The 12713-nt window shown below is 39.0% G+C and overlaps 1 protein-coding gene across 1 annotated transcript in view; it reads left to right on the top strand.

Moving 5' to 3' along the window:
• PDE4C (phosphodiesterase 4C) overlaps positions 1–12713 on the top strand; it is a 51013-nt gene that overhangs the window by 29905 nt on the left and 8395 nt on the right. Inside the window, exons 8-12 of the mRNA XM_070931753.1 lie at positions 3929–4107; positions 5341–5439; positions 5932–6096; positions 6562–6661; positions 8882–9036. Of these exons, the coding sequence (XP_070787854.1) occupies positions 3929–4107; positions 5341–5439; positions 5932–6096; positions 6562–6661; positions 8882–9036 (698 nt within the window). The remainder of the gene's footprint in view (positions 1–3928; positions 4108–5340; positions 5440–5931; positions 6097–6561; positions 6662–8881; positions 9037–12713) is intronic.

Raw genomic sequence — 12713 nt, 5'->3', positions numbered from 1 at the left:
CAGACCTACCAAGCTGTCTAGTCCAGTATTCTGTTCCTACAGTGACGAACTGAACATCCCTGGAAATTCTATAATAAAGACATAAATGCCATCTTCTTCATGTACAAGCTGAGTTCCTGAGCATACAAGTTGACAACCAGTGGAACAGACTGCCACATGAAGTGATCAGTTCTTCTTCTCTAGATATCTTCAAGCAGAGGCTGGATAGTCAATTGCAGAGATGTACTAGTGGATCCTGTACAGAGCAGGAAGTTGGATTAGACCCTTCCAACTCTATTCTGTTTTTCGCCATGATGAATAGTCAGAAGTGTACTTCCATCTGATACTGGTGGTGTCATACATACACCTCAATAACAGACAACTTCATTCTTGTCTAATCTCCTTTTTAAACTATCCAAGTCAGTATGCATCACTGTGACTTGGGATGGTGAACACCACAGTTAAACTTTTTGTTTGCTGAAAAGTGGTTCCCTTAATTAGTCCCAAATATCTTATCATTAAATTTCTCTTCCCGAGAGATCCATTATCTACCATTGCTGCATTTTGATTATTCTAATACCGTGTTTTCCCCAAAATAAGACCCTGTCTTATATTTTTTTTGAGCCCTGAAATAAGCACTTGGCCTTATTGCCATGTGCTCAAAAGCCCGATTGGGTTTATTATCAGGGGATATCTTATTTTGGGGGAAACAAGGTACATCTCTAGCGTATCTCCTCTAATATGTATCTTTTTTATCTTATTAAATTCCCCAGCTTTTTAAATATTTTACATATTTTCCTGATAGCAAATTAGCTTTAGCCCTACTTTGTTTTGGCTATTCTTTCCTGCACCTTTTCCAGTACTATAAAAAAAAATTAAGTCCAGCAATAGTGTACTAGAATTATGAAGCTAGTAGCATCATTCATTCATTCATTCATTCATCCATTTATTCATTCAATTTCTATAGACGTCCTACTCAATCAAGTGACTCTGGGCAGCTTACAATTATAACATTATAAAGCAATTTAAAAAACATTAAAAGACTAAAATATCCACAAAATAAATATATAAATAGCAGCTGTGATGATTTATCAACTAACAGCAAAGCCAATTTAATTTCAATTCTTTTACTAAAGATTCCCAAAACGGAATTAACCTTTTGAATAGGGACTGTATGTTGAATCTTGTTTGAGATAATCACTGCAATCCCAAGATCCTTTTCATGGATCATCAATGAGTCTAAAAAATTAGGTTACGCTGGGCAGCAAATGTACATAAATTCTTGTATAGAATAGCACTTACCAAATGTGAATAGTGTAATGCAAACATATAAAGATTAGCCAAATATCATATGTATCTGACTTTAATTCTTCAAATTTTATCTGATTCATGAAATGCTATCCTCAGTTTTCAGACAGACAAATTGGTCAAAAGGTGGATACAGTATATATAGAGAATAATAATACATGCAATTAAAAAACTTGGTTAAAATGGTCTCAGTCCATTAGGTCATCAGTACTGCTATATGTGCCCTATTGAGGAAATTGATACCTTGCACTCACATGCAAGTAGGCAAGTAGGTTTTCACTGGGGGGGGGGCAGCATCTGTATTGTGGCACAATCTCTCCTTGAAATTCACATGCCTCCAATGATCTTTTAGAATCCTGATGAAGACCTGTCTATTCACCTTGGTCTTCCGAATATGAAGGATAATTGAATGATTTCTTATTTGATTGTTTTCTTTTTTCCTCCCCTATTCATTTTTACTATCAAGGATGGGCATAGCATTCAAAAGAACCATTTCTCCAAGTACCTCTGTTGAAAATATGAAGGCAACCATGTCCTTGACAAGGCTGGCATGACTATTTTGAAATCTTTCTCTGGCTCTTTCTGTATACACATGTGTGTGTCCAGTTATTTTGTTTCTCTGACAGTTTTTCCCCCCACATGTATTATCTATGCATGCATATATGGGCAGAGACAACTGGGACAGAAACAACCGCATGAGCTTTGTGAGCGAAGTGGCTGTTTTAATGCTTCAGAGGGAAATGCTTCTCTTGCGCTAATGTACTCTTTTTAATCCTTTGCACAATCTATTTTCATAGTGATTTAGGTGTTGCCCTTATTATTCTATTATAATAATTTTGTTGTAAACCACCTGGAGAAACAATTGTAGGTGAAGCTATATAGAAATATATAAAATAGCCACATATACATCAAGTGCACTGATGATGCACAAGAACAGTAGGCAACAATACATGTATTCTGACTTTGATATGCAAACTGAAACTGGCAAAAGGAGGGAAACACTGATATTTATTAAGCTATAAAATAAATGCCTAAATTCTACTTCAATCTGCCTTCTTGTTTTTCAAGGAGGCAAAGATGCAGGCAAGATTGGTACATTCTTCTTAGTTTTGCAAGAGAAGATGCCTTTTAAAGTTCTTCTGTTAGTGAGTGGATGCCATCATAATCATCATACAATAGAATTTATTTTTATTTAATTATTTTAAAAATAAAAAAATCAATAATAGATGACCCCGAATAACTGAAACTTCTGCTGGATTTGAAGGTCATTGAAAAAATATGTTTAAAATGCAACACTTCTAAAAAAAGAATAATTAGAATAGAATTACCATCTCTAAGTTGAAAACATCTGGACAACCACTAGATGGCTGCAGCAAGTTAGAGTTGTCTAATTTCTAACTGCTACCTTCTAATGATCATCCAGATGTATGCAGTCCAGATAATGACAGTCTTACAATAAAGAAATTTGTCTGAAAATGTGTACGAACGTTTATGATTTAAAAAGAAAAAAAATGGATCAATCCAAAAACATTCTAAGCAGTTACCTTGGAAGAAAATCCTAATCCTACTGTTCTTATTCAGAATTTATATATATAATAAAGAATATGCTTCATTATATCACTATTGGTGCTTATAAACTGATTTCGCTTAGCAATTTTTAAAAATTAAAACATTATAGTCATGTGGTTTATAGTCTTGCTTTTTGCAAAATAGTTTAACAGAAAGTTCTTCCCGTTTGTTCTCTCCATGAATGTGACTTTTTTTTCTCATGTGTGGTACAAGTTTGAGTATATACGTGTATGTGAATGTGTGAGAGAGAGAAGACAGGTGAGGTGGGGAGACCCTGGCTGGTCTTAGAAACATCACTTTGAGGAAAGGACCAACATTCCACCACGCATTGTCTCTGGTTGCCATGGTGTCTGTAATATTATTAGTTTCTGCTGACGTCAATCCTTCTGTGCCTCAATATTGGGGGAGGGTCTCCCTTTGAACAGCAGGAGACTCGTGCAGGGGTGGGGGCTTTTCATACTCCACTTTTTTCAGCATGCTTAACTCTTTGGTTTCAGAAATGTTGTTTCAAGAAGGACAATTGTTAATCCTGGGCAGGGAATTTGCTAGCTCATAGCAACTTTGAAATGAGAAGGCTGAGTCCCCAACTCCAAGTGGGGAGAAAGAGTATGTGCTTTTAAAGGGTTTCACAAGATACAGTTTCTTCATCCTTCTCCATCTCCTCCTCTTACTTTTTGTCTTGAATTTAGATTTTGTAAAGCTTCATGGAGATGGAAGGTGCCATATTACACAATAGGGCAATGGGGCTCTGCTCTTCAGATTAATAGGAGCAGAGATATGATTTGGTTTATGTTGATTCTTTGGAGATTTTCAAGATACTGTCACGACACAGTTTTTTTCATCACAGATAAAGGAAGTTCATAAAGGTCCTGGATCTTACCGTGAACCATCAAATCATCTAAGCTGTCAGTCTATATTTTGTTCCTTTCATTGCAGGGAATCTGTTTCTTTAGGGGAGCTTCTCTATTGTCATTCATGATCTCAATAGGAATTCCCATAAGCTTCTGAAGAATTTTGGGGATCTTCGTAACAGGACTTGTTCCACTGCTATTGTATTTTCTGTCTCCTCCAGACAAGCAGCATGAGGTGGAAATCCCAACCTCTGTTCCCAAAGAAAAAGACAAGGAGAAAAAGAAGCGGCCAATGTCACAGATCAGTGGTGTGAAAAAACTGATGCATAGCTCCAGCTTCAGTTGTGCTGCCATCCCTCGTTTTGGAGTAAAAACGGATCAGGAAGGGCCATTGGCTAAGGTGAGGAATGCCAGGCACCAGAAAAGACTGGAACAGGAAAGCTGGCATGGTTCACTACATATTGTAGTTGTATATACGTATTCTGAATTTTGTCTAAATGCAGAATTGATGTTCAACATAAAGAAGTCCTTCTACCGAAGCATTTAAAAACAAGTTTCTAATCTCCAAATTGCATAGCTTAACTACAGTAAGAATGTTAACTGAAGACTGCTTTGGATGGAGAGCTATATTTTTTTCCCAGGTTTACAGATTAGTTTGGAGGCTGTGGGGAGAGGGAGGGGATATGGAATAGATAGCATTAATTGTGGCTCCACAGTTGTGGGACTCCCTTTAGTTGCTTCCTGTTGAGCCGTAAGCAAAAACTCTTTTCTTTGTGAAAATAATTGTGCTGCTTGTTACGTGCATGGAAATCTGCCAATTTCATGTTATTTTAATTGCTTGGTGTTTCATTCTTATTGTAGTGTTTTTAAACCTGCTGTAAAACATCTTGATAATAATTTGATTGTTCTTTTGATTGGTGGGAGAAAGAAGAAGGGCATCTGGCAGGGGCAACCAAGAGGAGGAAAGGAAGACAGGATTATAGAGGGAGGGAGAGAGGGAGGGAAAAATCCAGAGGGCGATGTTGGAACTCAAATAAAATCTGAGAAGAGGCGAAACAACCATATCTAAGTGAGTGATGAAATGGAAAAATAGAGAACGAAAAAAGGAAAAATAAGGGGAGGGCAGTGGAAGATGGATGCATATTTACAGAAGACGAATGGTTTGGAAGCAAAGGAAATAAAGAAAATACAAGGAATTGGAAAGATACCGAGACAAGAAAAAAGACAAGAACATGGTTTTACTTACACACACACACACACACACACACACACACACACACACACACACTGTGTGTATCTGTGAATATATAAAAATCTAGGAGCCATATATTTCCATTTCAGTCTTTGCAATACCACTTTGGTAAGTGCTATCCCCTTTCAATTGAGCATAATATATTGTGAATCAGTTCACTTAATAATGCAATGTATCACAGTTCCTGAAAGTCAGTTTGAGGTTTTTGATGTACTTTCTCCTGCTTATTTTAATTGTCTTCCTACTGAAAACTTTAGTAATTTTTTATATGTTCAGTTATGCTAGGTAAGTCTTCTTATTTGGAGAGACAGTTTGCTTCTACTTTTGTTACTTGGCAGAGTCCAACATTGTAGCAACATCTTTTCTTGCCACCCCCTTTAGGAACTAGAAGATGTGAACAAATGGGGCCTTGATGTATTCAAGATTGCAGAATATTCTGGCCACCGCCCACTAACAGTCATCATGTACAGCATCTTCCAGGTGAGCTGATTCTTTTTCACAAAAATTATCAGGTTCACAAAGTTGTTATTGAAATGTTAAAAGCTAAATGGCAGAGGAGAGATCCTGCAGTTTTACCATTAAACAGGGCCATTGGTCTGGAAGAAGAGTCCAAAGAAGTAGTTCAGTCTATATGTATATTGATTGATCAATAATGTAATGCAGGTACATTAGGTAAATAATGTTTTAGGCACTAATGGTTACTTCCACACTGCTTTGAAGCCTTAACACATTTTGTTGATATGCCTACTTTGCAACAGCATCATACTAATTGACTTGGAAATTGTAGGGTATTTTTTTAGGAACTGTGGTTAGAGTAAGAGATTTATTCTGTCCTTGGCTAGTTCTGAAATCTCAGGAGAAAGGCCAATTTTGGTTTCATGAGTTCTTCCTCCAGCTCTTCTTTTCCCTCTTTCCCCGATGATTTGACTAGGAGGGTCATAGCAGCTTCCTTCTGTATTGTCCACATTGTAGGAAAGGGATTTGCTGAAAACTTTTCAGATCCCTGCGGATACCTTCATCACATTCATGATGACCCTGGAAGATCATTATCATGCTGATGTTGCCTACCACAACAACATTCATGCAGCTGATGTTGCCCAATCCACACACGTATTGCTTTCAATGCCAGCTCTGGAGGTGAGTCTACAGAAAGGCTTTTTGGGGGAAGCTTTGAAATAGGCTGGGAAAAAGAAAGGGAATTTTTCCTTTAATTGTTGGAACCGTTCTTTCTAGTCATTTGGGAGACTTTCTATAGGACAAGAACAAGCTGTGCAATTAAACCCCTACTAGGAAGATCATTGAATTCTGTGACACTCAGAGAAAAAAGCTAATTCTTCCAAGAAAAAAAATTCTGACAAAGCCAGCCAATTTCTCCATTGTTCTGCTATAAGAGAAGAGACCAGTAGTTTATAGAATAATGGAATTGTAGCATCATAGGATTGAAAGCAACCTTGGGAGTCTTCAAGTTCAACCCCCTGTTTGAAGTACCTAGTCCTATATACACTGATACAGTGTGAAATGTCAGATCTAGTGTTCCATTCATATGTTTATTGGTTTCTTTCATATTTTCTAATGTTGCTTCTGCTCCTTTTGTTCTCCCAGGCTGTTTTCACTGACCTGGAGATTTTGGCTGCCATTTTTGCAGCTGCCATCCATGATGTTGACCATCCTGGTGTTTCTAACCAGTTCCTGATAAATACCAGTGAGTGAATCACCTTTAATACCAAATTTCTTCAGGATATTAATACTGTCTTCAGTCTAATCTATTTTAGGTCTTATCCACATGTTTTAGGGTTGCATCTTGCATGTCTGCTTTCCTCCTGTCCTTTCATTGGGAGGCATGTAAGCCAACATGAAAGATGACCCCACAGCCAATATTTACTGTGACTCAGCAATAGAGCTGATTAATTTGCTGCCTGCATCCATTGGATAATTTTAGGAAGCCCTGCTGAACTTCCACCTCCATCAGACATCATTTAGCACCAAAAAATTGCTCCCTGCTATATGGCAAGGCAGGGTTGGAGGACTCCAGATCCTTCTGTCAGCTAAAATATTTTATGTAAGGGGGTTTCAAGGTCAATCTTCATTTCCTTTTTTAACAGTCTGTCCTATTAATGTTGAAATGTTGGAACACTGAGAGGTTGATATTCCCATGGGAAAAATACTCTAGAACACTGCTTCTCAACCTGTGTGATCCACGGACCCCTGGGAGATGCAATGTTACAGGAGGTCTGCAAAGGCTTGAAGAAATGTTATGATTTCAATCTTCAGTTAAGTTTTGGTGGTCCATGGCCATGGCCCGTGGCCCGTGGCCACAAAAGGTATTTAAAAAGGGCCCGTGGTGAAGAAAAGGTTGAGAACCACTGTTCTAGAATATTCCAAACTGAAGCCCCTCATCAAATATTGAGAGCTCAGGCTCAATATTTAGAACTCATCATAGTGAGAAAGTACATCACTTGATTTCCATTCTTCTGGAAACTGAGATCTATCCATAAGTTATACCATTTCCAGAAGACCTCTTCTCCCCCTGCTACTACCTCCTTACGTCTGATGGGAGGATATCCTCATAAGACACCAATGGTTTGGGACAAAATTTCAAAGAGATACCCAGACTGTAGATCTCTTCTTGAAGCTGTGTTTATCTATAGTAAGAGTAGAGTATCACAGATCAATTTTGGAGTGGCCATCTTAAACTGGTTAATTCTTGAAAAAAAAATGCTGGGCAAGTGGTTAAGTCTACTGAATCAGTAAAGCACTGACTTTTCATATGCTTAAAAAGTTGTTTCAGTACCTATTAATGTGGACATAGGAACTGTTTCCCTCAGGCTGTTCTATGGTTTAACCAGGGCTAAAACTTACCACAGGGAATGCAAACTCAGGGACCAGTATTAGGTTTGAGGAAAGTGGGAAGCAAGACACACAAAATAAAAGGCAGAGTAATTTGATACGGAATGTTTTGAGGCCAAAACATTTGAGGTAAACTGATTAGAAAATCCATGTTATGTAAAGAGAAGCTGGCTGAGAACTCCATCTAGAACTTTATACTCCTGAAGAAACAATACAAATGTCTATTACAAAACAAGAAAAGAAAATTCCCCGTGCTTCTTGGCAGCAATTGATAACAACACCTCAAGCCAGAAATACCATTCTACTCTGGTGCCCAATAGCTGGCACCAGATTGACAGGGTCCTTCTCCTTCCCCAACTTGTACCAGCATCTGTGTGGGAGGACTATTTTAGAGCACTATAGTCACAAGAAGTGTCTCCTAAATTCAATTTAACTTGTAATGCTAACCTGCTCTCTAACTGAGCTCCAGTTTCAAGTGCTGAAATAAAGATGTTTATAAATCATGTGATGCCTGGTAAGGCTCCTGAAATATTATGCAATAACTGGGAATGGTGGGCCTCAATTCTTGCTTCCCTGCTTGCTTATACTGATCACTCTGCACAAATTAGTAGGAATGCAAATTCAGGGTTGTACCAGAGATCAGTATGTAAGATCATCTAAGTTTATTTTTAAATCAGACCAAAGGCCTGTGTAATTCAACATCCTTTGGAAGATACCTAGTAATCAGCAATCATATAATAAGCCACAATGATCTAGCAACAGCTGCCTATGGGCTTATTTGACACCTAACATTTAAGTTGAAGTTTAGAATACGAAATGTAAAAAAAAAAAGAATGAACTGAACAAGTTTATTCTTGTTCAAATAATAGGAAATTATATAGTAAGAGTGCATATAAGACAAAGGCAGGTTATTTCAAACCCGTATGTAAACTTTTTAGCTTCCTTACGTTACTGCCCTATTTCTTACCAAACTGAACAATTGTCACAATCCTAAACACTGCCTGCAAGGCTGCCTTTTAAACTAATGATGCTCTTCCTATTGTCTCTTTCCTTCCCTATTTATTTTTATTTGTAGATTCAGAACTGGCACTAATGTATAATGATGCATCAGTGTTGGAAAATCATCATTTGGCAGTAGGATTCAAACTTTTACAAGAGGAAAACTGTGATATTTTCCAGAATCTCTCGAAGAAGCAACGACAAATGCTCCGGAAGATGGCCATTGACATGGTGAGAAGCTTTTGTTGGTCATGGTTATAATTTTGAATGAATCACAATATTTCAAGTGAGATGACATGTGTTTATTGAAATGCATGAGACTGGTTATTTTGATGTTGAAAGCTGTTTCAAGGAGATTGTTGTTTAAGAATAAATTAATCACATACCGGTAGTTAAGGAATTAGGACAAGATTTTACTATTTTAAAAGCTTGGCAGACCTGTTTGAAAGAAACTTTCCTTTATCTCTTGGGAAGTTTACATTTTTCCTAAGTTTACATTCTTCTTTTAGGAAGTTTCTGTTGTACCATTTCTAATCCTCTGAAAAATAGTTGCTTGGCTTTAGTCAAATATAATGGAAATTCAGAGACCATTATGGCTTCATCACTTGTGGGGGTGAACTTATACAGTTGCATTTTGTACTTAAAGGCCATTCTAACCCTCATCAGGATTTAGACAACAATATGAAAATGTAGTGATCATTTTTATTCTTGGGGCTCGAATTAGAAAAAAGCAATTTGTCATTAATAGGGAATGGTGAATGAGACCCAAATACAACTAAAGCTGTTAATCAAAGATGTTTGTCAAAAACTCAAGATGGTGTCCATGAATATGTGATTGAAACCCCATTCCATTTCTACATTTATCATTTGCAGCATGGCCATCATCTTGGCTTATGTAAAGAATATGGGGAAAATGAAATGAAATAATATGTTGTGTGCATCTGAAACTAAAAATCCATTCAAACAGCTGCTTTAACATGCATTCCATTGTGAGTTGGCACAAAAGTATGGTGGCATAAATTGCTCTGTCACAACAATTACTCTCTAGTTACTTTAGGAACATGCAATGCTACTCTAATAATTTTAAGATGGGACAAATTAAAGAGAGGAAACAGTTGCTCAGTTTCCATTCCTACCTGCTAGGTGGGAAAAATAATGGCCTATTTTTCTCCAGAATATTGGGATGGTTGTATTTACAGGTAGTCCTCCTTAACAATTGGGAACAGAAAGTCTGTTGATAAGTTACATGGTTATAAATTGAAAAAACACATGACTGCATTGCTGTCCCAGCTACCATTTTTGAGTGAGGAATGTGACAGTCATTAAGCAAGGACCTCATGTGACTGCAACTTGCAACTTCCTGCCAACTTCCTGCCAACTGGCAGGGAGGGTTACAAACTGCAATCATGTGACCATGGGACACAGTGACTATCAGAAGTGTGGGCCAATTACCTGAAATGCAGTCATGACCGATGGAACACTGTGGCCACCATAACTTTGAGGATCTGTTGTAGGTGCCATTTGTTTAACACCATCATAACCATTGTAACTTCAAACAAACACTGTATGAATGGTCACTAAACAAGACCTACCTGTTTTCAATTTTGATGCCACCTACCTCCATTAGGGTTTGAGCGATAGTAGCTATGAATCAATTATTTGGTACTTCACCAGAGCTAATGTAATGATTTAAAAATCATATTGAAAATAAAATAAATACTCTTGGTTACCTTTGGAATTGCCCTACTGTTATCTTCACAATAAACTTACTGCTACTACACTCTTCCTCTATTCCCCATATTTAAATAATTTTCTTTGTTTAAAGAAAGGTCTAGTGCTGTGATGGCGAACCTATGGCACGTGTGCCACAGGTGGCACACGGAGCCATATCTGTGGGTGCACAAGTGTTGCCCTAGCTCAGCTCCACCATGCATGTGTGCGCCGGTCATCTCATTTTCGGGCCTTCTGGGCCTACCAGAAGCTGGGAAACGGGCTGTTTCCGGCCTCCGGAGGGCCTCTGCGGGGGTGGGGAAGGCCATTTTCGCCCTCCCCAGGCTTCTAGAAAGCCTCTGGAGCCCAGGGACGGTGAAAAACAGGCCTACCAGGCCCACTGTGCCATCCCATGCCAAAAGCAGGGGGCGCACGGGGGGGGTTGCACGTGCATGTGCGGGGGGCATGGTGCAGCATTGAATTATGGGTGTGGACACATGCATGCACAACCCCCCCACGCTCCCCCCGCTTTTGGCACGCGACGGCAAAAAGGTTAGCCATCACTGGTCTAGTGATACAATAAGGAACCCCCAAATGACCTGATGTGTGCTTTGATAAATACCAGATTGCCAGTGCCCACAAACTGAGGGCAGGGGTAGCATGCGAAGAGCAATCAGATTCTGTACCATGGTCACCAGCAAAGTGCTAGAAATTGTATGCAGCAGGGCTTAGGTTGAGAGAAGACGGTAAGCATCCCTGTAACACTGAATCAACTAACTACAAAGTGAAGTGGGTTCAGCTATGGGCCGAGATAAACTGAAGATAATGTGAGTGATCTCCTTAAAAATGGCTAATTGGGCATCTTCAAGCCACCATTAGAAGGCTGTTGGATGAGTCCTATGAAAATTGAATTGAATACTTTATTCGGCCAAGTGCGATTAGACACACAAGGAATTTGCCTCTTGTGAAGAAGCTCCCAGCATACAAAGAAAGTAACAGAATAATGACCATTATCATCAACATACCAATAAGAGAGGGGAGTAAAGAAAATAAGAAGGTAATAAGAAGGATAAATAATACTACAGCCATACTACATGAGTAAATATACATAGACATTTATTTTATTTATTTTATTCAATTTATATCCCGCCCTTCTCCAAGTGTACTCAGGGCGGTGCACAGCCAGACTAAAACATGTATCGATACAAAATTTAAAATTATTAAAAGAATTAAATAACTGGCCCAAAAATTTAAAACATTGAAACTAAAACCCCTTTGACAATTTAAAAAGCTAAAAACTAAAAAGGGGAGGGGGTTTCATGCCAGCCCTGCTTGATGGAAAAGAAAAGTTTTTAGGGCACGGCAAAAAACCCGGAGATCCGATATCCTTCATATCTCCGGGGGCAAATCATTCCAGAGGGCAGGAGCTGCCACAGAGAAGGCCCTCCCCCTGGGGGTCGCCAGCCGACATTGCCTGGCTGACAGCACCCTGAGGAGTCCCTCTCTGTGGGAGCGCACTGGTCGGTGGGAGGCTATCGGTGGCAGAAGGCGGTCCCGCAAATACCCAGGTCCCATGCCATGGAGTGCTTTAAAGGTGGTGACCAACACCTTGAAGCGCACCCGGAAGACCACTGGAAGCCAATGCAGCTCACGCAGGAGAGGTGTCACATGGGAGCGGCCCCTCACTCCCATAATCCCCCGCGCGGCCGCATTCTGCACCAGTTGGAGCCTCCGGGTGCTCCTCAAGGGGAGCCCCATATAGAGAGCATTAAACAGCATTGTGAGAATTAGATATTCAGCATAGTGATAGCTGAATGATAGAAAAAATGATGGTAGAATGATGGAAAAAGGAGAAAGGTTTAAAAGATCTGAATGAAGGAAGTAGGATCTCGTGCAGAACTGAGGAAGGAAAATGAATGTGCATATTTGATTATGAATAAAAAGATTAAAATGTATGTCAGTATGAATTGGTGTCATCTAGTGGTGGTGGATGCATATGAAAATATAAATCCATATGTTGGTGACAGTTCATGTTACACTCTTCCAAACATCAGACCCACGGATTAGCTTTGGGGGGAAATGTGCAATACTAAGAAAGTATGTAATCCAGATGAAAATTATTCTAACATCTAACACGAGTGGGTGGATGAGAACAAGATGACAGGGTATAGAAAGAAGTGATCAAGCTGTTTAGAAGT

The sequence above is a fragment of the Pituophis catenifer genome, unplaced genomic scaffold (genome assembly GCF_029215685.1).
Source record: "Pituophis catenifer annectens isolate HBS135680 unplaced genomic scaffold, rPitCat1.0.hap2 SCAF_1, whole genome shotgun sequence".
NCBI lineage: Eukaryota > Metazoa > Chordata > Lepidosauria > Squamata > Colubridae > Pituophis > Pituophis catenifer.
Note: the sequence above shows the minus strand (reverse complement) of the source record. Positions and strands in the feature narration are given on the sequence as shown.